This window comes from Temnothorax nylanderi, unplaced genomic scaffold, assembly GCF_030848795.1.
Source record: "Temnothorax nylanderi isolate EJ_2023f unplaced genomic scaffold, tnyl_v1.0 TNYL_tig0041_pilon, whole genome shotgun sequence".
NCBI lineage: Eukaryota > Metazoa > Arthropoda > Insecta > Hymenoptera > Formicidae > Temnothorax > Temnothorax nylanderi.
The window spans coordinates 44788-65238 of record NW_027249103.1 but is presented as its reverse complement, the minus strand read 5'-3'; the positions used below and the strand labels follow the sequence as shown (position 1 = coordinate 65238).

At 34.9% G+C, this 20451-nt stretch overlaps 4 protein-coding genes across 9 annotated transcripts; 1 reads left to right on the top strand and 3 right to left on the bottom strand.

The window, feature by feature from the left end:
- Nucleotides 1-28: 28 nt before the first annotated feature.
- On the bottom strand, nucleotides 29-5964 carry Hlh3b (Helix loop helix protein 3B). 3 transcript variants are annotated; one of them, XM_071704342.1, is made up of 5 exons: nucleotides 5542-5964; nucleotides 2423-2650; nucleotides 2034-2245; nucleotides 1343-1699; nucleotides 29-698 (listed from the first exon to the last, which is right to left on the bottom strand). In XM_071704342.1, exons 2-5 carry the CDS (start codon nucleotides 2645-2647, stop codon nucleotides 356-358), a joined length of 1137 nt encoding a protein of 378 aa, XP_071560443.1. In that variant the 5' UTR covers nucleotides 2648-2650; nucleotides 5542-5964; the 3' UTR covers nucleotides 29-355. The 3 variants fall into 3 exon arrangements, with proteins under 3 accessions (XP_071560443.1, XP_071560441.1, XP_071560442.1); XM_071704340.1 differs by lacking the exon at nucleotides 5542-5964 and adding an exon at nucleotides 3720-3990; XM_071704341.1 differs by lacking the exon at nucleotides 5542-5964 and adding an exon at nucleotides 2714-2866.
- LOC139771506 (uncharacterized) lies at nucleotides 3903-5507 on the top strand. Its single transcript, XM_071704315.1, has 2 exons — nucleotides 3903-4106; nucleotides 4877-5507. The coding sequence occupies exons 1-2, from the start codon at nucleotides 3903-3905 to the stop codon at nucleotides 5078-5080; spliced, it is 408 nt and encodes a 135-aa protein (XP_071560416.1). The 3' UTR covers nucleotides 5081-5507.
- A 2428-nt stretch (nucleotides 5965-8392) lies between the features above and the next one.
- On the bottom strand, nucleotides 8393-17430 carry LOC139771516 (uncharacterized). 4 transcript variants are annotated; one of them, XM_071704332.1, is made up of 8 exons: nucleotides 16897-17430; nucleotides 14171-14388; nucleotides 13192-13373; nucleotides 12843-12990; nucleotides 12394-12755; nucleotides 11700-12165; nucleotides 10633-10862; nucleotides 8393-10387 (listed from the first exon to the last, which is right to left on the bottom strand). In XM_071704332.1, exons 1-8 carry the CDS (start codon nucleotides 16919-16921, stop codon nucleotides 10060-10062), a joined length of 1959 nt encoding a protein of 652 aa, XP_071560433.1. In that variant the 5' UTR covers nucleotides 16922-17430; the 3' UTR covers nucleotides 8393-10059. The 4 variants fall into 4 exon arrangements, with proteins under 4 accessions (XP_071560433.1, XP_071560432.1, XP_071560434.1 ...); XM_071704331.1 differs by lacking the exon at nucleotides 16897-17430 and adding an exon at nucleotides 15703-15870; XM_071704333.1 differs by lacking the exon at nucleotides 16897-17430 and adding an exon at nucleotides 15402-15485.
- Nucleotides 17431-17851: 421 nt separating this feature from the next.
- On the bottom strand, nucleotides 17852-20303 carry LOC139771515 (spliceosome-associated protein CWC27 homolog). The gene is made up of 7 exons (XM_071704330.1): nucleotides 20107-20303; nucleotides 19657-19866; nucleotides 19367-19567; nucleotides 19145-19281; nucleotides 18822-19073; nucleotides 18585-18752; nucleotides 17852-18504 (listed from the first exon to the last, which is right to left on the bottom strand). Exons 1-7 carry the CDS (start codon nucleotides 20146-20148, stop codon nucleotides 17979-17981), a joined length of 1536 nt encoding a protein of 511 aa, XP_071560431.1. The 5' UTR covers nucleotides 20149-20303; the 3' UTR covers nucleotides 17852-17978.
- Nucleotides 20304-20451: the final 148 nt, after the last annotated feature.

Here is a 20451-nt window from a genome sequence, read left to right as displayed (position 1 = left end):
TTTTTAGGAAGAAATTATTTTTTTTACAACAAGAAAAATTTTTTATTAAATCAATATTCGAATGAATTACAAAATTAAATAATTATATACAATAATATAATAATTTAGCGCGAATAGAAAAGTATCTTTGGTATTTGAGTAATTGAAAGTAATTGAAAGCTTTGATATATTAACTCGGGGTATAAGCTCATGTGAAAGATCTAAAATATTATTTAGTTAATATCTCGTAATATATCGTATGACACCAATTATTGTCAAATACAGCATGAAAGAAATATTTATACGTGTATGCACTTAAAGTAAAATTATCGCGACAGTCGATTCTTTCACGAGCAGGCATCTCTCGTTTAATATTTCATTTGCGATCTGCACCACACAAATCGCCACGAAATCCTGAGCTTGAATCCTTTATAAAGGCGACTTTGACCCTTTTTCTGACCGGGACATTATGAACAGGCGGTGGCGGAGCTCTACAGTCTCTCGATGTCTGGTCTTCTTCTTCTCGTTCGATCTTAAATCTTTTTTGGGCACAATTCGAGCCGCTCGATCCTATTCCGTTTGCAACTGGAGCGTTACCCGTCAAGGATGAAGAGGAACCATTAGGTACTATGTTAGCGTTCGATGAGACTTGCGGTGATTTCGGGAAACTTGAGGACCGTCCGCTCGATGGAGAACGTATAACATTTCCGTTGCTGTTGCTGTGAGAAACATAGAATTAAGAGTATTAATATATTAATAATTTTGTTAAAAACAACAAAACAATGCTTAATAAAACACAAAATTACTTATTTTTAAAAATATCTATATATAGATTGTATTTAGACCAGTACAAATTATATATTTTTTTCTATTATAAAAAAATTTTGAAGGGGGAAATTGATTCTGACAAAAATATATACTCTCGAATTTGCAAATCTTAAAAATCATAAAACCTGTTTTGTAAGTCATTATTAAGTGAATAAATGAAGAATCTTTTGCAGGACACTTCTAAGAAACTTACAGTTTTATTTAATTAAATGTTAACTTTTATCTGAAAAAATCTGAATAAGGTTTAAAATTAGACTTTGATTGGCTATTTATACTGGCCTAAGAGAAAAACCTATATCTTAGTTTAGATAATATATTTGAAATAAATATAGAAATTAATAATAAATAAATGAAAGTAAATAATAAATAATATGCTATATGTTACTCTATTAAAGAAGAAAAAAAGTAACTTAACAATCGATCGACGAACTAAAGAGCTTAGGAATTCACAAACTTTACGAATCGGGTGCGTATCAATTTTTTTCTAATTCGCCTATTCTTTTACAGAATTACGGGTTAATTTGACGTAATCCACCTGTGGAAGTTGCCTTGAGTAACGACGATGGAAGGTGTGACGCAGCGTTTTCCAGCGGAAATAGCTGCATTGAGTCCGCTAGGAGCGATCATCAGCAAATTGCTGCTGTTCTTGTCACACGTGTGCGAACTATGCCTCTGCGTGGCATAATTAACACGAAAGACGTGAGAATTTTCGTTACTCAGCTTCTCCTGCTTCAGGAACGCTACTGTCGCTACTGCTGGCTTCACGTGATACGTAGTCGAGTTTTGATTGTTCAAATGCGACTCGCATTTGATGCGCACGTCGTGCTGCTGCACCCCATTACGGTCTTGACTCTTTTGCCATTCCAGAACATTGCTTAGCAACCTTATGTACCTACGCAGATTTGTTATTACTTCAATTTTAAATATTAGACGATCAATTATTTTATTATTCTTGTTACTACCACTTAAAAATTTCTATTAAATATTGTATGATTACATATCTCTATTAAATTATAAATAGAGGCATATTTATTTTATACTTTTTATTTTATTATTGATAGAAATACGTTTATAAACAAATCTTTTTTTGATATATTATTCTTGTTAATTGTTTGTACGATAAGGAAAATGCCTTGCGTTTTCTTATTATTTGAAAGTAAATTCTCTAGAAAGATTAGATCTAGATAGGATTAGAAGATGTGTTCTTGTAACTTAGAGAGAATTACCTTATTGACATCCTTAAAATCTCATTTTTCGACAACTTCTTGTCAGGTGGATGAGTCGGTACTAATTTGCGAAGTTCGGCGAAGGCGCCGCTCACGTTCTGCTGCCTCCATCGTTCCCGGCTGTTGGTGAATAATTTTCTAACTCCCAAGTTACCTATGCGAGGCGTGGGCGATCCCAAATGACCACTGCCAGAAGATGAGATGCCATCCAGCTACGAGATTATCGTGAATTTCATTAAATTGATGCTAATTTTTAAATCATTATTTGGATTCTAGATAAGACTAGCTAGATTTGGAATACCATATAAAATAATTTGTTATATTTAACGACAATTGAAATCTTTAAGGATGTAACTGAACACAGGAGAGCGATTTTAAATTTCACTCACGGAGCTGGAACGGTCCCGCCGTCTTTTGCTTTGTTCTTCCTCCTCGTCTGTGTCGTGGGAATAAAACTCGTCGGAAAACGTGGCTTCCTCCTCGGTGTCCCTCGATGTTCCAGGCGAATCGCCGGCTTCCTCCGCGAGCTCTCCTTCGCCGGACAGTAACGATCCCGCTGGGGAACCATTTTCGGCCTCCGCAGCTCCTACACCGCACCCACTATACGTTAACATCGGCTGCAACGATTGATAAGAATCGTGAACAAGTACGACGAGCATAGGCGCAAAAAATTTTGCTACCATTTGTCAACGTCAATCGTCGCGTTCCAATTCTCACGAATAAATATAGAAACCGTTGTTTTGTGTCTACAACTTTGAAACTCGTTGAAATTATCTAAATCTATCTTATTAATTTATTACTGATTCGCTATACCGTGATTAATTGTTATCGAAATCACAAGCGGAATCAAATAACAATTCAATGACAATAAAATGAGTCAGTTAGGAATGTCAGCAATCTAGTTCTAGTATATAATTAGTCATTAATATAGTGCCGACGGGAAGTTGATACTAGGCTCTCCTCAGCTGTCCCTGACATTCGACAGATATAATGTATATATGCCACTGGATTTTTCTGTATATAAACATTAGTCATGTATATACTCGCTTTGTACATATCAGTTTTATTTATACGAAAAAGGAAGCGTTTCCGTCTACATATTTACGTCTTCTCTCAGTTATAATATGTCACACTCTTCAGTTGAATTTCATACTCGTTCGGTATTAAAAAATTGATCTTTGATATATGGATAATTGATTCCCCATCAGTCAACAGATTTTTTTAAGTCTAAAAATGTTATTCATCATTGCGTCAATTGCATTTTAACTATTCTTTATTACCGGCAAGATGCTAATAGACCGCATAATAATAACTCTTTTAAAATTTATTTTAAAAATACCACACTAGATCACATATTATTTATTAATCCCACAAGACACACAATATTGTCCATTCCGTCATGATGAATAACACACATATTTGCTACATTTTTACAATTTCAGATTTCTCTTTTAAAGATTAAAACGATTGTAAGTTCAACTAAAATTCTTCACATTATACGAATCGTGAATGAGGGAGGTCTGAACCGTCTACAATAAATCATCGCTTCAGATTTATATTTTCGCGAACGTATAGAATTTGCGCACGGTACAAGCACGTCGCGAGGTTCACATATCGAAAGGGTTGAAGAATAACACAGAATTTTAACATAATCACACACACGCGCGTGAAGTGGTCAAAACTCACCATGTTGCGCGAGAAAAAAAGGTTCTGCGTCCGACAGAGCCGCAAGATTGAAAGACAGATTGACTTAGGGAACAAATGACTTTGGGAACGATCCAGTTCACATCGTGATGGAGAGTAACACCGATGTCGAAAGAGTCGATCTAACTAGTCGCGAGTCCGGGTCCGGGGTAACCCTCTGGGTAAATGAATTTCACGAGGGCGGAGCGCAGGCTTATGGGTGGAGCTGGTGTCAGGTCCGTCCCATCCAGCATCCCTGTATCGACGCTTCTCGCGGATCACATCTTCATACATTCAACGAAAAACGCGACTACTTCTGCCTCACCGTGCATCGATTCTCACAGTCTGCATAATATCGTCGTTCGAAAGATCTTGCGACACAGACGCGACGTATGCTAACGCCACTTTTACTTTCCAAGCTTTGCTAGATATATGGAGATCAACTTAAGAAATTAAGAAATTCAGGGGCTCTTTGTATAAACTTACATCGACCTCATCCATTAAAAAGGGATAATTGAGATACTTTAAAATTAACTTTTATATATATAACTTTAAAATTACTTTATAATTAAAATTATAATTGTTTTATTGATAACGATAATAGCGATAAAAAAATTAATTTCTTAATATTTGTATTACATTGCAGGCAACTTTTATATTTATACATTATGGGTCAGTTGGCGATATAAAAAAAGTGATCCGCTATACGACGGGACACGCGTAGGTAACCGAGGGTAACGCACGTGCCCTTTGTAAGCCGTTTATTCCGAGATTAAGGTTACAATATATTTGAAAGGATCTGACATTTTTAGAATCAACTAATATATATTTAAAAATGTTCAAAGAACGCCAATGTTTTTCTATAATTGTTAAATAATTTATACTGCAATAAAATGAAAAAAATGCAAACATTTTCTACTCAATACATTACTGCACACTTGGATTTTTAGTGATATTTTCAAAAGCTGAGAATTATTGCAAATTCTGTATTTGTAAAAATAGCAAATGTACAATATATCCTTAAAGTAATAATGGAATAGGTGTTAACATTAATGATATTAACGCGCAATCGTCACACATTGCGATCTAATTCTTTACAAATTTATATGTTTCGATGCAATGCAGGCGTGGAGTAGAGACGGCTGTAATGTTTTCTTTTTGTTATCTTGGGCACAAGTGTTTATGTTTGCATATGTATATTGCGAACAAATCTATCTCCACCCTCTTCCTGCTTCGACTCATTGCCACGTGTTTCAAAGATGCTTCCTACAAGAATAATACGTGTCAAGTTTCGCGGACTATCTTATCGCTACTGTTATCCAGCTATTATCGTTGCGAACACAACAACTTTTCATTACTCGTGATAAAATGAATGAATAATCTTTTTTTTTAGGAAAACACGTTCGAAATGTTCGAAGAACGAATAACACGTCTCTCGAATTGCCACATTTGATTTCAAATTATTCAATTATTAGCATTTATTCTTAACACATCTTGAGATATTTTATTTTTAAAGCATTTAATAATTACGGTTGTCAATTGTCATTTTTAATTTTGATATCATAAATATAACACTGACCATTAATTATAAGTAATTTACTACTTGAATAATTTATGTTTAACTAGTTGTCCATCGTGAAATTCCTCAAAATTATCGTCGCATCTGAATTACTGACTTTTTCTTACAGATAAACGTTAAAACATATTTATTCATTTAAAATATATTAGTCAGGGAAAAAAAGATGCATTTTTATAACTTAAAATTGATAAATAGTAGTTATGTGCAATTGATTTTCTGCAGATAGTCCTCGCACACCGCGCTTACCCAAAATCAGACCAGGTCCCACGCAGATTGGCTCGTAATGACGCTCGAATGAGCATCAAGAACGATATCATATAATCAGGCTCCGACGATGACACCCCGACGCATCCTACTGGAAAATCTGTAGCACCCTCCCGAGGTGTCACAATAAAACAACCCGTAGCTGGTGGCCACTTGACGACGGGGGGGGCAGCGCCGCTCTCTCACCCTTAATGTATACTAAGCAGGGCTTTCGTTTTTTTATGCCCATCGAATCGTGGGGACCCGGCTAATCGAAAGTTGATTGTTTGGGAAAAATCTTCATGAATGCGCCATCCATTTCATCTTACGTCTCATCATAATGTAACTATGCAACTTCTATTATTATTATTTTTTTTTAATTAATTTTACACCGTATAGTAATTAAGTATCGTTACTCTTTCCAAGAATATTTTGTTAATTTTTATTTACTACCAATTATGTATATACATATATATTTTTATTTACCACCAGTTATATATAGCTGTAATTATTTTAGTGCACAAATACGATATTATTTTCTTATTTTGTAATAAGATTTTTTTGTAAAATTGCTCGACTGATTACTTGACGCTATATTTTCTGTTATGTTTCTTTAACACGTTGTTTATTGTATTTAGCTAGAATCAATTTAAGTGCAATATAATTTTTTTCTATACAATAATCGCGTACGTGAAATGCAATATTATTCTTTTTACACGCGACTATTACATACATAGAGAAAAATGTGAAAAATGGCCAGTCCCAAAAAGAAACTCTCGTTACAAAAATCGACAAAGGGCGCCCCGGGTGCCCCATAGAATTTCATAGGGGATACTTTGTAGCGGTTTCCCACAGGCCTGGCAACTCGCGGCCAATTTGCGCGTGCCAATGAATAAGAATAAGGTATTAATATCGCCGCATGAGATTGACTCACGTGACTCTTATCGCGGTCTTTGGTGCGGTACCGATTTTCAGATAAAAATCCGGGGAATCATTAATGTCGACATCAGGATCCAGTCGGAAGATTTATATCCGTAATAAACGTGTTATAAATTTAGCGATATCGCGGAATCGTGGATTACAAATACGTTCGTTCACAATACATCGATATTGCAACGATTATAAATATTCCGACAACTCTGCAATTCTCCAGCGTATTTATATTTCCAGATTCGTTCGCGCATAGTCGAAACACGGCAGGACCCGTAAAAAATTAAGAAGATTAATTACAGAACGACGTAGCGTAACTGTTAATTAAGCGTCGAGGTAATCCTTTCCACTTTACGGCACCTTAAAAATTAATCTTCCGTCGATTTGTCCGTTTAATCCCCTGAGATTAATATCTCATGCCGTTGCCGAGAGCCCTCCAACAACTTGACCCTGCAATTCTACGATCGCGAGAGGACCCGGGAGGGTGACTGCCGCGAGAGGGCTGCAGGGCGGGGCATCTCTTATCAGCGGCGAACACTCGCGCAGCCTCCATCTCCTCGTTTCAATAGCGTTCTGCTCGAAATCTCAGCGGCACTTTCACTTGTATATAAGTGTCACCGTTAGATAGCCATCTTAGAATATTGTCTCCTTGTTGCAATAGCTAAATATTGGATTGCCGTTGAATAAAAAATATTTACTCTTTTTCAACGATCGATGCAAGTACCACAACAATAACGAAACGTAATGAAATTTAGAACTGTATTTAAATTGAACCGAAATAGTCATAAAATAATTTTGCACAGGAACAGCTTCATTATTTTCTTTTAAGTTCTACCTTTCTAACGTCTCATTGCTTTGATCGCTGTTACAAGAATTATTCAAGAATTAATCTTCAAATTACCACTCGCCTCTGACGCATCAATGCGCATATTTTTGTTGAAATAATTCACAAATTGTTTTCATAATTTTCGTAATTATATAAATTATACAAAATCGCATTTCAGGCAACGCAGAAATCTGAGCCGTCCGCGTCGTTGAAATGTTCAAAAAACTTTTTTTTCGTAAATTCGCTAGATATCCGCTTCAGATCTTTTTTTATGTCTTCTTTATTTTTGAAATATAAGATTCTCGCCTGAACAATTATTTTCATAGATTCATGCCGCAATTTTACAACTATCCGGCATCCCTCTTGTAACTTTTGTTTGGCGATATGCGAGAGTGCAATTGATTTCCGTTAACGGAGTTAAATCACTTCTTGAATGGGTTAAACCGGTGTTCTATCGGGCACGTGTGGGTATTGGGGTCTCACCGGGGTGTGTCGGTGGGAGAGAGGCGTGTCGCCGGTTTTGCGCAGCGTCCCATGAACGTCAACGCGCTCGAATGGAGCATCCCCGTGCTCGTGGGGTGGCCGCGGGGGGACGCGAAGGGTGAAATCAATTTTCGTTATCGCCGTCAACCAGCCGCCCCACGCTAATCCCATTATTAGTGTTTGTTTTCCACGTGTGGCACTCGCGCCCGCTGACATATCGATCATCGAAACGCGCGTATACGTAAGACATTTGGAACGAATATTAACTCCCCGCGTTGAGAGTTACGCGACCACGTTACGTCGTCGTGAGTTACATCTGCACACCATGAATCAGGATAAAGTCAAAATGGGAGAAAATTATTTTGAGAGATAATTGATGCGAGGTAAGATGCATAAAACGAATATTTATGGCATAACATTTCATCCTCGAAAAGAATGAGATACTTTAAAATTAATCATGTAAATATGTTTACATAAATCCAATACTTAATATCAGTGAGTAATTTTAGCATTGTAACGTACGTATAAATATATTTATAACTGTCTTCCATATACCGTTGTCACTTATCGGCTTCTGGATACATCAGGATTGATAAGATAAGTTTGATACTTAAATACAATTTAATGGATCATTTTATTTACATAATTCAACAATTAATTCTATTGTCCGACAATGTATTACAATTTAATTGTATCGTCCATTAGCCTTAACAATTAACTTCATGGTCGAAGTTGTACCGTATCAGATGCGACATTATCTCACTCAACGTATCACGACCTTGTATCACGAAGTACGCGTATGAATCGCAAGTAATCTAGAGTATTTGTAACAGCCAGCAGCGATTATGAAGCAAATGTGTAATCTCGGTACTTATATATAGATCAAGTAGCTCTAATAAAAGTATTAATTTTTAAATCTACTCTTCACAATTGGAGCTTCGTCTCTTCTAATCGTAGTATCTCGCGATAAAACTGCGATCTAAAACTCTCACACAATCAGCCTTTGATACGTATAATTCAGCGATTTGTCAATTAAATCGCAGAACCGTTGGATTTCGATCACAGCTTCTTTCGCCAGTTTAAAAATGACTTTGTACAATCGCCTATGTTTACAGCAGAATTTAATAATTTTATGACTCCGCAAAATACTATAAAATTTCTAAGATATGCGAGTATTTGCAAATACGATTTGAGTCATATCCATATGTTTAATAAGTCAATTACTAAATGAGCCCAATTATTCGATAAGCTCGGATAATTCTATAGATTTCCGAATACGTAAAATTAATCAGGCATGTCATGACTACATTAATTATTTCTGTCATCAAATAACTGATTCCAGAAACCCGCACATCTTTAAAAACTATAGTTTTACTATAAATACATATTATATAATAGTAATATTGAATGAAAATCTGTATATGAGTTTGCAAAAAAGCACAATCACAGCATGTTCACGAAGAATTTATATACGGAAAGAACGGTTTTGCTAAAGTATATAAAAATTAGGCTAGATACAGGTTTGAAAATAATTATATCAGATCATCAAAATAATTATGTAGAACGCTCAACGATAATGATAATGCTGTATAAATTTTAACATTCTGACGAGCGTTCAATATAATTATTTTTACATTTGTTTTTAACTAAATTTTTAAATAATTCAGCAAAACCATTTTTTCCGTGAAATGTTACATAGGTAACTAGATCGAGCCAAGTTTTACAAATAGGCAATTAGTTGATAAATTAAAAATACATTTGTATGTTATTTATCTAGATTAAGGAAGGATTTCTCTCAACTTATATCCATGTACGGATAAAAATAGTGAAAATATAGCGTTAATTATTAAAAAATTTTGTAAGCTTATGTCAGTAAAGAAATAATATTTTGACATTGAAAATTTTAGTTTAAAAAATAAAAAAAATTTTCAAGAAATTAGAAAATCACTATTTAATTGCATCTGCACAATTTTATTATCCACATTTCTCACAGAAAATAGTCATTCTTTTACCATTAAGACGTATAATATTTTTTGGTATTTTACCTTTAAACATAATATATATTCGTTGGTGAAACTTTTCTTTCTTTTATCTTTACCACAACAAGTAAAGGCAATATTAGTATTTCGTTTATCAATTCGATCAATTAATAAAAAGTACCGAATTGTTATTATCATTATCATCATCCTTCCTTTTTCAAAGGCTTTGGTGCAATAACGTTATCAATCATGGTCAATAGAAATGTGTGTTATGTATATAAATACTGTTGATAACGCAATCTGCTACTGAAAAGCGAAACAAAGGATCAGCAAAGGCACCATGATAACACAAATGGTGTAAACCATCGTTCGTGGTTCGCATACAGACACCCCAATATATTCCTCATTCCATTGCGAATCATTACCACTTAATGGCAGTTCTAACACTGTTCTCTCGTTGCTGAATAACTGAAACGGTAACGAGCACTCTTTCGTGCTGTTTTTACATGAGTGCACGGGATTCGAAGTATTGTAGACGGTCTTTAAAAGATCAAATTTCACCCTCACGTAATTAGGTTGAACCTCGTTTTCCGAATTAAACACAAAGAAATAATATCCATTTAGAGGTACTCTACAATCAAATAATAACAAAATATATCATAAAAATATGTATTATATATACAATTAACATAAAAATAGTTGTGCCTACATTTTGGAAAAAAGTATTTATTTGATTTAGATTGTTGGAAAATGATTCATAAAGCCTTAATTAAGACCGATAATTAAGAGCGATCAAGAAAACTGAATTAACAATCGAATAAATACATTCTTATTTATAAAGAGAAAATTAACGCAAACAATAATTTGTTTACCTACCTATATGTTACCGTATTGGCGAAGGAAGCCGTAGAATGATGACTTTCATGTTTGGGCGTACAAAAACGATGCGGTGTCAAAGGTAAATTTAGGATAAGACCTTTGCATTCCAACAGTCGTTCTTCGGAACTGCTAAATGAGCTCCAGAACTCGGAGTTACTTCTATCGTTCAAGGTTGTTTCATTTACGGTACCTCGATCTTCTGCAATACCATCTGGATGCAACATATCCTGAGAAAGAGATATTATAAATTTACATTCTCTTCGTATTCTTATTGTTGAATTGAACATGGCAATCCTTTCAAAAGTGTATTCTTTATAGTTATCCGCATGCAAAATTATTTTCTTCAATAAACAATAAAATATACATTTTACTAAACTCAATTAAGGCTATAAACAAATTTCAAATGACAAGTAAGTGTGAATCATATTCACACTTTGCAAACAACGACATGTTCCACACATCCATAAAGGCAGTAAGATTGATCAAACATTATTATATGGTTTATACTGTATCTGCTGATAAACAATCTTGCAAACGCCCGACGGAAAGATCCACTTGATTTGAGCAGGAACTATTTGCATCCTAATTTCTAATTCCACAAATTTAACTGGAACGTATCTTTCTACTCATTATGACAATACGCGGTGAATTACAATCCGTCTTTTTAATAAAGAACAGTATATTATCAGTAATAAAGTCAGTGGGAGCTTTCCAGCAAGCAACACAAGTCGACACAAGTGTCGTTTTGTTACTCATCGCCAAAAAAGAAAGATGGAACGACGTTTGTGTCACTTGCTAGAAAGTTCCCAATGTTACTTTGTGTATTAATATTCTCGTGCATTAAATTTGAATATGGATACTCTTTAGTCAATTTTAAATTGGGAAGTTAGTTAAACTTCCCAATAAACAATAAACAATAAACAATGTTTTTAATGATAAGCATAGAAGTATCTGAAGCTTAAAAGTGTATTACAGAGTAATTATAATTTAAAAAATCAGTTTATACTTTACGGCACTTTATGCGCTAATAAAACATAAGAAATACAACGGAAAAAAACTTTCACCTCTTCTAACGCTGCGTCACCATCTTCGTCCTCCTGTGTTAGTTCCTCATAAAGCGGCGATGAAAGGATTAAATCTCTTCTTCTTCTCTGTTTAGCTTCGCTCGACAATTTCTTGTCGTTCATCGTGTCGTTTACCAATTGCTTCAACGCAGCGCCTTTGGCGCCGGCTTCCGCGTCAATCGTATCCATCAATCTGTGCAACATTTGTTTACCACGGTCACCTAAGGAATTGATTTTTCGTAGGACATCTTGAAACACCTCCTCAAAGTTTGCCTGTTTAGTTGTCGACTCTTCTTGCTCTTTCACGATTTCTCGTGCCGTACTAGACTCCGTTTGCTTGCTGGATACTGTAGAACTCGGATGGAGCTTAGGAGAAGACGCGGCAGTCTGTTGGATCTTAGATTCTTTGTGGTTGTATTGCTTTTCTTGGACAGAAATTGGTATTTTCGAAGACAATAGCGTGGATCTGAAACAATTGAGTTCACAATTTTCAATCGCAAAGAAAAAAGTTAGGAAAAGGAAATCAATTAGATATAAATAAGACTTGTTTACAATTTACAAAGTTAGATTTAATTAATAACATGTTTAATATTAATTTTCAAATTTTTTTATTAAAAGAGAAAAGTACCATAATATTTATTAAACATAGTCATTAAGTTATTAGTCAGAAGTATTAATAAGGAAAATAACGCACTTTGTACTATTTTCTGATACATTTTTATTGTTGGACTCAAGATTGTTTATTGACTTTTCGCGAAGCTGATCTTGTTGTAAGTTTCCAGGATAAGTTGTCACTGGTTTATCGATATTAGTGATATCTCTGAAGACCGCTTCGTAATGATGATGCGGGTTCTTTTTCTTCTTCTTTGTATAATCGGTCTTGGCCAAAAGCTGGGTAAGTATATTCCGCATCGTTTCAGCATCCAACTCGTGACTGCCCGGCTGATATTTAGACGATTCAGAAATATTCAAACGAAGAGCTTTGTCTTCGTGATAAAAATGTATGTTCTGATCTGCTCGTCTCATTTTGTCCGGCACATTACTATGACGTGATGTCTGTAATGAAAATTATGGCATAAATAAAAGTGTTTTATACATCTTTAGAAAAAAAAGAATCTATTTTTGAGAGAAAAGATAATACACCTCCGTAGTGCTCTTCATATCAAGAAGACCTTCTTCCTTAGCGACTTCAACGAGCTCCTCGAGTTCCTCGCTGCTGTCATCTCCGATAAATGCGCACTCGTGCAGATTCTTGAAGCCACGGATTATTGTTAAAGAAGCACCTGGCCATCTGAAAATAGTGGAGCATTCGTATCTTAGTAATGGTAGAATTAAAGTACAACATTATTTTGAGCGAATTAAAATAAACTTCAGTTAAGAAATGGGGGAATTACGTATATAAGCAATATTTATTGCGTATATAGGTAAAACAAATTTTCTCTTCCTTTGGAGATTTGCGTGATAAAAAGAGCCCCCATTTCTATAATTCTACCTTACACAAGCTGAAACAGTGACGCTACTGCCTTGCAGAAGATAAAATCCCCAATACTCCTTCATATCGTCTTCCATGACAAGGTGTCTCGTCATTGAAACGGGCACCGCTTCTTTTTCAACTACTGGCTCGTTACTCATCAGGTACGCGTTGAACGTGGCGTTAACTTTGATCACTTGGCTCTACAGACAATAATTTACCATTAACAATAATTTACCATTGATTTGATTATTTATCAGTTCAGTTTTAATCCAGATAGCAAAACGTGAGTGTGCAAAGTCATGCAAACGTGTGGCTGAAAACAATTTATGTATTGTCGCCATAAACATTGCGTAAACATGAATTGTAGCCGCCGTCTATAGGATTCATATTTATAGTACTTTACAATAAAGATCTGTAAATTGATGCTGCAAACTGTTTGCAGCTAAGATGTGTAAATTGTTTTCTTCAATAATATGTAAACTGTATTATATCAATGGAACCTCTGCGCGTAAACTGTGTCTGGAAAAAGGTAACGAATATTGAATGAACCGTTGCTTGACACAATACTACTACTAAGCATTTGCGGACGCAGCACTACATGTTATTTACGCAAACGCTCGTCACGAGTTTACGAGTTTCATATTTTGTAAATATGACAGGCGTTTTGCTGTCTGGACACTTCTTAGAAAGAAAAAAGAAGAAAAGTATATATAATTTGTAAAAAACTATTTGTGAAATAAAAATATTTATTTAATCGCAGTCGCATACATTGAGAACGTAATTTTTATAACATGATTGTAGAAGGATAAGAATTAGATTTAATTTGTAATAATAAAACATATAATAATTGGAGCAAAATCACAGAATAATATAAATTACATCTTTATTATATAATTTTGAGATTTAAAAATTTTACAGAGTTTTAATAAAGTTTTTAGAAATTTTAAAAAAGAAGAGCAAGGAAGAAATAAGATATTAATAGCAAAACATGCCTTACTTGGCACCAAACGGTAGATACTTTGCTATCGACCAGTCTCTGGTCCGATATTGCTAAAGCATATAGCTGCTCGGAGTACACGCGGTATCGCAGATACAGCGGCCCAACAATGAATAGGAACGGCAAAAGCAGTCCCAGCAAACATAATCGCATCAATCTTAAAGGTACTTTATAACTCGATCTTCGCGGTTGCCAATCTCGTGGGCGAATACCATCCTCTGCAAAAAATATCGCCAATATAAAACGTATAAACATATCTTAACTTTCTGAAAGTTTAATCAATCTGAGAAATGAGTCCACAGTAGTCTTCAATTTTATTTCTCGCATCGATAACATCAGAGATCTATTTGATAACTGATTTAAAGATATAGGTAAATAGGTAACTGATTACTTTCCTTTCAATTCTTTGCTACTTTTGTTTATGTATGTATATTTAGGTTAATTCAGCCTCTTTAAATTATTCGAGAAATATTGAAAAACTTCAAAAACTATTTTTAAAAGTGCTAGAAATGCGGTATTTTCAAAGTTGTCTTTTTCCTTGCAAAAAGTTTTACGTACGAAACTAAACGTGAAAAATGATAAATGTTACAGAGATAGACTTGCAAAGATATAAAAATATTGTACACCTGTCGTTTTCTGTAACTAGAGCACTTATTGACTCGATATGTCGAGTCTGATAATAGACTAAAAAATTAATAGACCTAATTAAACGTATCAATTGTCTCGATATGGAATGCAGCATATGTAGGAGATATAGTTCCTTATCGTTTATTATCTGCAACGACAGGTCACAAGATACGTGTCCTCGCCTGCAAATGTACGTGCGTTTAAAAAGCATTGGAAATTTCCGTGAGTCTTCCACAGCTTTGCTAAAATCGTGCTAGCGCTAAAGTGCAGGCTCTGTTTTATGGAATCCCGTGTATCTTATTATACTTCAACACACAGATTTTTGAATTCAAAATCACCTTATCGCACAACACTAATAAAACACGTAATAAAACGCTGTCTACACATTAATGACACATTATTCGATAATTCTATACAATCTTATCTAGCAAAACCCAGTTAGAGCGAGGACGACTTTCGAATTTCTACGCGTTAAAGACGAGCATGTTTCTCGCAAACACGAAGTAATTATATCGGATATTTTGCGGTTTCTCTTTCTTCATGTTTCTTTAAATATAAAAATAACATTTTATATATTCACGAAAAACAATTACACATTTTATACATCGATGGAAAAAAGCAATTCGTACGTATATATTAATTAGTTAAAAACGTTAACATTCCGTTGTCGTTGCGCGGCACGCGTTGCACGATTTGTTTATAACATTTCGTAATAGCGGGTAAATTATTAGAAAGTCTGAGAACCCGCTACAGCAAACTTTATTTAAAGGAAAACGTATGTAAATAGGAGCAACGCAGATTACACGCAGTGACTTCGTGAACTCGTGGGAGAACGCGAACGGACGTCGCGATTCGAGAATCTCGTACGATGGCAGATTTGATGATCAAGAGGTCATCAGTCTCACCTTTATGCTTCAACGAAACGATGACCCGATCTACGGAATGATGCTCTCTACGATAACTTATCACATATCGCATTGATAACTCTTTTCTTTTACGGAACGGCGTTGTCGGATAGGAAGATCATTATTTACTCAGACGGCTTGGGCAAATAAAGCATCGTGAAAATTAAACGGTTTGGGATGAAAGATTCCTTTCATTATCGAGAACTATGCGATTTATGGAAGCTCCATGTTTTATATATAATATTGACTAATTAAAACGGCAATCCATGTTTATCATATAAATTTTATATTAATATATGGACATGAGGTAATTTTAATAGTAATTAATCTGTCTTTGAACTTTCTGCTATGATGAATTTATACTATTGTAAAAAGTTACGCCAAATTTCTTTTTAGACTACATAGTCGCACGCGTTCCCGTTTTATCTCAAAATAAATTTATAGAAATATAGTCTTATTGCTGGCTTATATCGCGTTATGCGCATTGTGTTTGTGGAAAGAAGGATTCATCCGTGCGTAGAACACGTGCTGCTAAAATTACAGTGGCCAGCCAAGTTGTGAAACTTAAAAATAAAACCAATCTGTCCCGCGAGGGCGGCATGGCACACACGCATCTATACTATTACGATTAAATGAACTACATTAAAGAAGAATGCGCGATTATAGAGTCAATGTGATGCCTTTTTAAAGGCAATGTTTTCTCTCATTGCTACACAGTGCGGCTAATGATTATTGAACGAAACGTGCACTGCAAAAATTCGTGTACAAAAATCATTGGAAAAAAAACACTACACAATATTCCCAAAAATCTTCATTGTTTTATTTTATAATTATAGAGAGTATTCCAGCATTTTGTCTGTTTGTATTTTTTAATTAAACGAAGAACATGTAAATATTTTTTTAATTAAAAAAAGAAACACGTGTGCTTGCACATTTTCACTTAAAAAAAAAGAGTACCGTTATAAGGCACTTCTGCAAAATGCAAATAAAAAGTATCCGTCGTTCAAAGTGCATCAGAAAATCAACAGATCGACGCATTGAGTATTTATGCGCATCGCCAACTGCCTCTACGCATTTATGCGCATTATTTCCACAATGCATCATTATTCGCACTGATAACGTGTTAAAGCATATTGATGCGGAGAGCAATGACAAATCATCGGTGGAAAAATCCCTAACAAGAGTTATATATACCTATTCTTAAAGGTGTCGTTGACATCTTTCTTGAAAGATCGCGGCATAGACCTGCTCGCTCGGAACTCAAGACAGGAGTCCCAGCCACGTTTTCTTCCCAAGATGGGTAGATCTCCTCTAAGAAGCACACACTGCGCCAATTATTTTTTTTTACTTTTCGCGTTCGATCATGTTATGTAATATCAAATCACTTGCAAACGGCGACGTTAATTGCAGCTTCAAGGGCTCTCGCCCTTGTGACACACCACGTCGCGTCGGAGATTTAACGCCGAATTAACGCACGCAGCAAATTTCAATTTTTCTGAAATTGTTTCTCGACTTCGCGCATTAATCTATATTCGAACTAATTTATACTTTTGCCGATTAGAAAAAAAAAAGAATTCTAGAAGCGTCGCCTTTCACGAGAAGTCCTTGTTTATCCAAAAGATGCGATGAGATACGCTAATTATGCGTTCGATCTGTTATCGCGAAATCAAACAAAACGCGTGATGCGTATCGGTCGCCGTCGACAGATCGACTGAATCTGCGAACGAACATGCTATGCTTTGTATCAACGTCTTATCGCGCTTTAATACACACGAATTAAAGAAGACACGATTGGCGGTCTATTTGCACAGAATTTGTCACGTGTGTAATACTGTTGTACTTATCGCGTATGAAGCGTAATGACACGTAGCTGCTGTCCACTTTCTGAAATAAATTTCGGAATACGTCTTGCTCTTTCTCTCTCTCTCTCTCTCTCTCTCACACGTACGTTTAGCAGCTATTGACAATGAGCAAGTCGACAATGCCGAATGTAAAACACAGCGCACAAAAATAACCAAAAGTAAACGTGCTTGGGTAACAAAATTATTTAATTGCAGATAATTAAATAAGAACAAAATAGCGAGAATTGCACTTTTCATTAACGAAAGACCTATGATGCTATATTCTTAATAAATTCAAGACTGACGAATATGTTCGAGAAATATATTTTATCGACATATCATTTATACATAAATTTTCAGTTTCTATATACACAATTACTCTTCGTGTGCTAAGTATTCAATTAATTAAAAATGATTAATTATATTATGTAATAATTATGAATCATTTTTATGACGGGAATAATTCCTGCCACTTTTGTCGTCTTTAGACTTGGAGTTCTCTCCCCTTCGTCGTTTATTCAATGGATTTCGAGGATCGTAGATTTCAAACCAATCATCGTCCTTCGTGCTGGCGTCCTTGGCGAGCACTAGAGCCTTCTCCTCGCAGCGCATAACGTGTGTGTACAACGAAGATTTATCATCCGGATCATCATCATCGTCATCCTCGATATCATTCGACGTCTTTTTATCGGAACTCGTGGTATCATCCTTCGCGTGTTCCTTGACGTTTTGAAGGTTACTCCTGAATTGTCCATATAATCCCATTATAAAATCTTCGCGCGTTTTGCCCTTCTTAGGCAATTTGTCCTTAGTTTTATATTTCTCATAGAGCTCTGTGTATTCTCTCATTACTTCAGACTCATTTTCTTCCTTCTCAGTTTGTTGCTTTTGATCTACCTTCGCTTTCTTCTCATTTTTTACGCTGCGCTTTAGATCACGTATTTCTTGCCTTATTGCTTCGCTGTAAATTAAATTTTAAACAATATAAATACTTATAATCTTTTTTTTTTTCTAAAAATACAAATCTATTTTATCACATACGCCTTTTTCTTGCGTTCTTCATCTCGATCTTTTCCCAAATAATATTCATCGGCTTCCGCGTTTTCGTTTGTATCTTCAGCTTTTGCTTCATCGTTCTCGATTATCGGTTTTGATTGGGAAATCTTTTTAGAATCCTTTAATTTATTCTTGATCCTCTCCTTCATAGCTCTATTATTGTAATACATAATATTAGAATAACTGTTCTGTTAAATAATATTTTATTTTTATGTCACTTACTGTTTTTCTTCTTTTAAAGCAGCCAATTCTTCCGGAGTTCGTGTTTCATCACTCTCGCAATCGCTGCTGCGATCCCCTTTAATTTTTTTATTTGGTGGTTCAGTAGATTCGACCACAGGTTGTGAGCTTAACTTTGGATCAGATAAACAATCGTGCGCTGATTTTCCTTTGCCACTGTATTGTTTGTTTAAAACTGATGACTCCTCTTCATCTTCCTCAGCTTCCTCCCCAAACGATAGCAGTTTGAAATTCCTAACACATTTGCAAATGTATAAAACAGAGATAGACATTATTATTTAAAAACAGCTATATATTTATCTTACTTTACACCAGTCTTCTTATTCTTCTTTTTTTCCTTGTTTTCCTTCTTTTCAGGTACTATTCTTGGGACAATATCTTGAAATGGATTATTTAAGACCTCTGTTTTTAAAATTTTGTGTGGATACTGAGGTCTGTCATTCTAAAAATTAAATATTTGTTGTTATAAAATTATATATCAATCTTTTTATGTAAAAATAAAGTATATACATATGTTAAATATTTACTTCATCTACAAGTGCGTCCTCCAACTTGAGCATGTTGTAAATTGTTTCACCAGTGACTTTACCGAAGATAGTATGCTTATTTTGTAACTCGGGTGTTGCGCTAAGCGTGAAGAAGAATTGGGAACCATTGTCATCTTTGCCAGCATTGGCCATAGCGAGCAATCCTCTCCGACAAAAACGTAATCTTGTGTGAAATTCATCCTGCGAATAAATAATATAAATGATAATTGTCAAACTAAGAATACAAGCAAGAAATATATGGCCAGCTGAAATTAATTATATAATTGTACCTTAAAGGGATGCTCATATATGCTCTCACCGCCTTCTCCCGTTCCTGTCGGATCTCCACCTTGCGCTATAAAGCCTTTTACGATTCTATGAAATATCGTACCGTTATAATAACCCTCCATGCAAAGCTGTATAAAATTTCGACAAGCCTTGGGAGCCTCCTTCGTCCATAATTCCAGATCTATGTCGCCAACTGTTGTTTTCATTACCACCTGTATTTGTCGAAATAGAAAAGTAAATCAAAACTTGAAGTCATATCATTTATTTAACTGCTTTGTATGATAATAATAAATATAATAAACTAAGGTAAAGGGAGGTAAAGTAAAAGGAGTTAAGTTATACCATATTCTCATGTTAGCTCTAATTCAGCTCTTTATTTGAAAAAAAATTTATAGATTATTTTATGACTTTGTTCGAATTTTTTATTTACCTGTAAAATAATTCACACTTACCTTGCCCGTTGTAGGCGGTTCTTGTATGTAAATATTACTCATATTTATAACCTCTTGTTACAATCGATCACGGAGAAGCGTAAACACGCGCGAAGAAGAGCGGACCGACTGGACTGGAGTCAAAGTAAACATCCGATATATTGTAGCTGTTCAAGTTTCCAATAGATGGCGGATGTTTCCAATCAGCTGTTCATATATGTGACGCTATTTTAAAACAATAATTGAGTACTAATTAGTAAACAATAGGATTATCAATATTAATGATGTTACATTTATTATTGATAATAGTATTACACATTTACATATATATATAATTAAAAAATAAAATTCAGGCCCAAATAATGT

Coding starts and splice junctions, on each gene's coding strand:
- LOC139771506 (XM_071704315.1), top strand. CDS start 3,903: ATGAATTTCACGAGGGCGGAGCGCAGGCTTATGGGTGGAGCTGGTGTC. Junction 4,107..4,876: donor TCTTGCGACACAGACGCGAC/GTATGCTAACGC, acceptor TGTTTTCTTTTT/GTTATCTTGGGCACAAGTGT.
- Hlh3b (XM_071704340.1), bottom strand. Junction 1,700..2,033: donor ATTTTAAGGATGTCAATAAG/GTAATTCTCTCT, acceptor AAATCTGCGTAG/GTACATAAGGTTGCTAAGCA. Junction 699..1,342: donor ACTCAAGGCAACTTCCACAG/GTGGATTACGTC, acceptor TGTTTCTCACAG/CAACAGCAACGGAAATGTTA.
- LOC139771516 (XM_071704331.1), bottom strand. CDS start 15,775: ATGCGATATGTGATAAGTTATCGTAGAGAGCATCATTCCGTAGATCGG. Junction 14,389..15,702: donor CGTTTCGTTGAAGCATAAAG/GTGAGACTGATG, acceptor TATTTTTTGCAG/AGGATGGTATTCGCCCACGA. Junction 12,166..12,393: donor GTATCAGAAAATAGTACAAA/GTGCGTTATTTT, acceptor CAATTGTTTCAG/ATCCACGCTATTGTCTTCGA.
- LOC139771515 (XM_071704330.1), bottom strand. CDS start 20,148: ATGAGTAATATTTACATACAAGAACCGCCTACAACGGGCAAG. Junction 19,867..20,106: donor AACCGCCTACAACGGGCAAG/GTAAGTGTGAAT, acceptor CGACAAATACAG/GTGGTAATGAAAACAACAGT. Junction 19,568..19,656: donor TATATGAGCATCCCTTTAAG/GTACAATTATAT, acceptor ATTTATTCGCAG/GATGAATTTCACACAAGATT.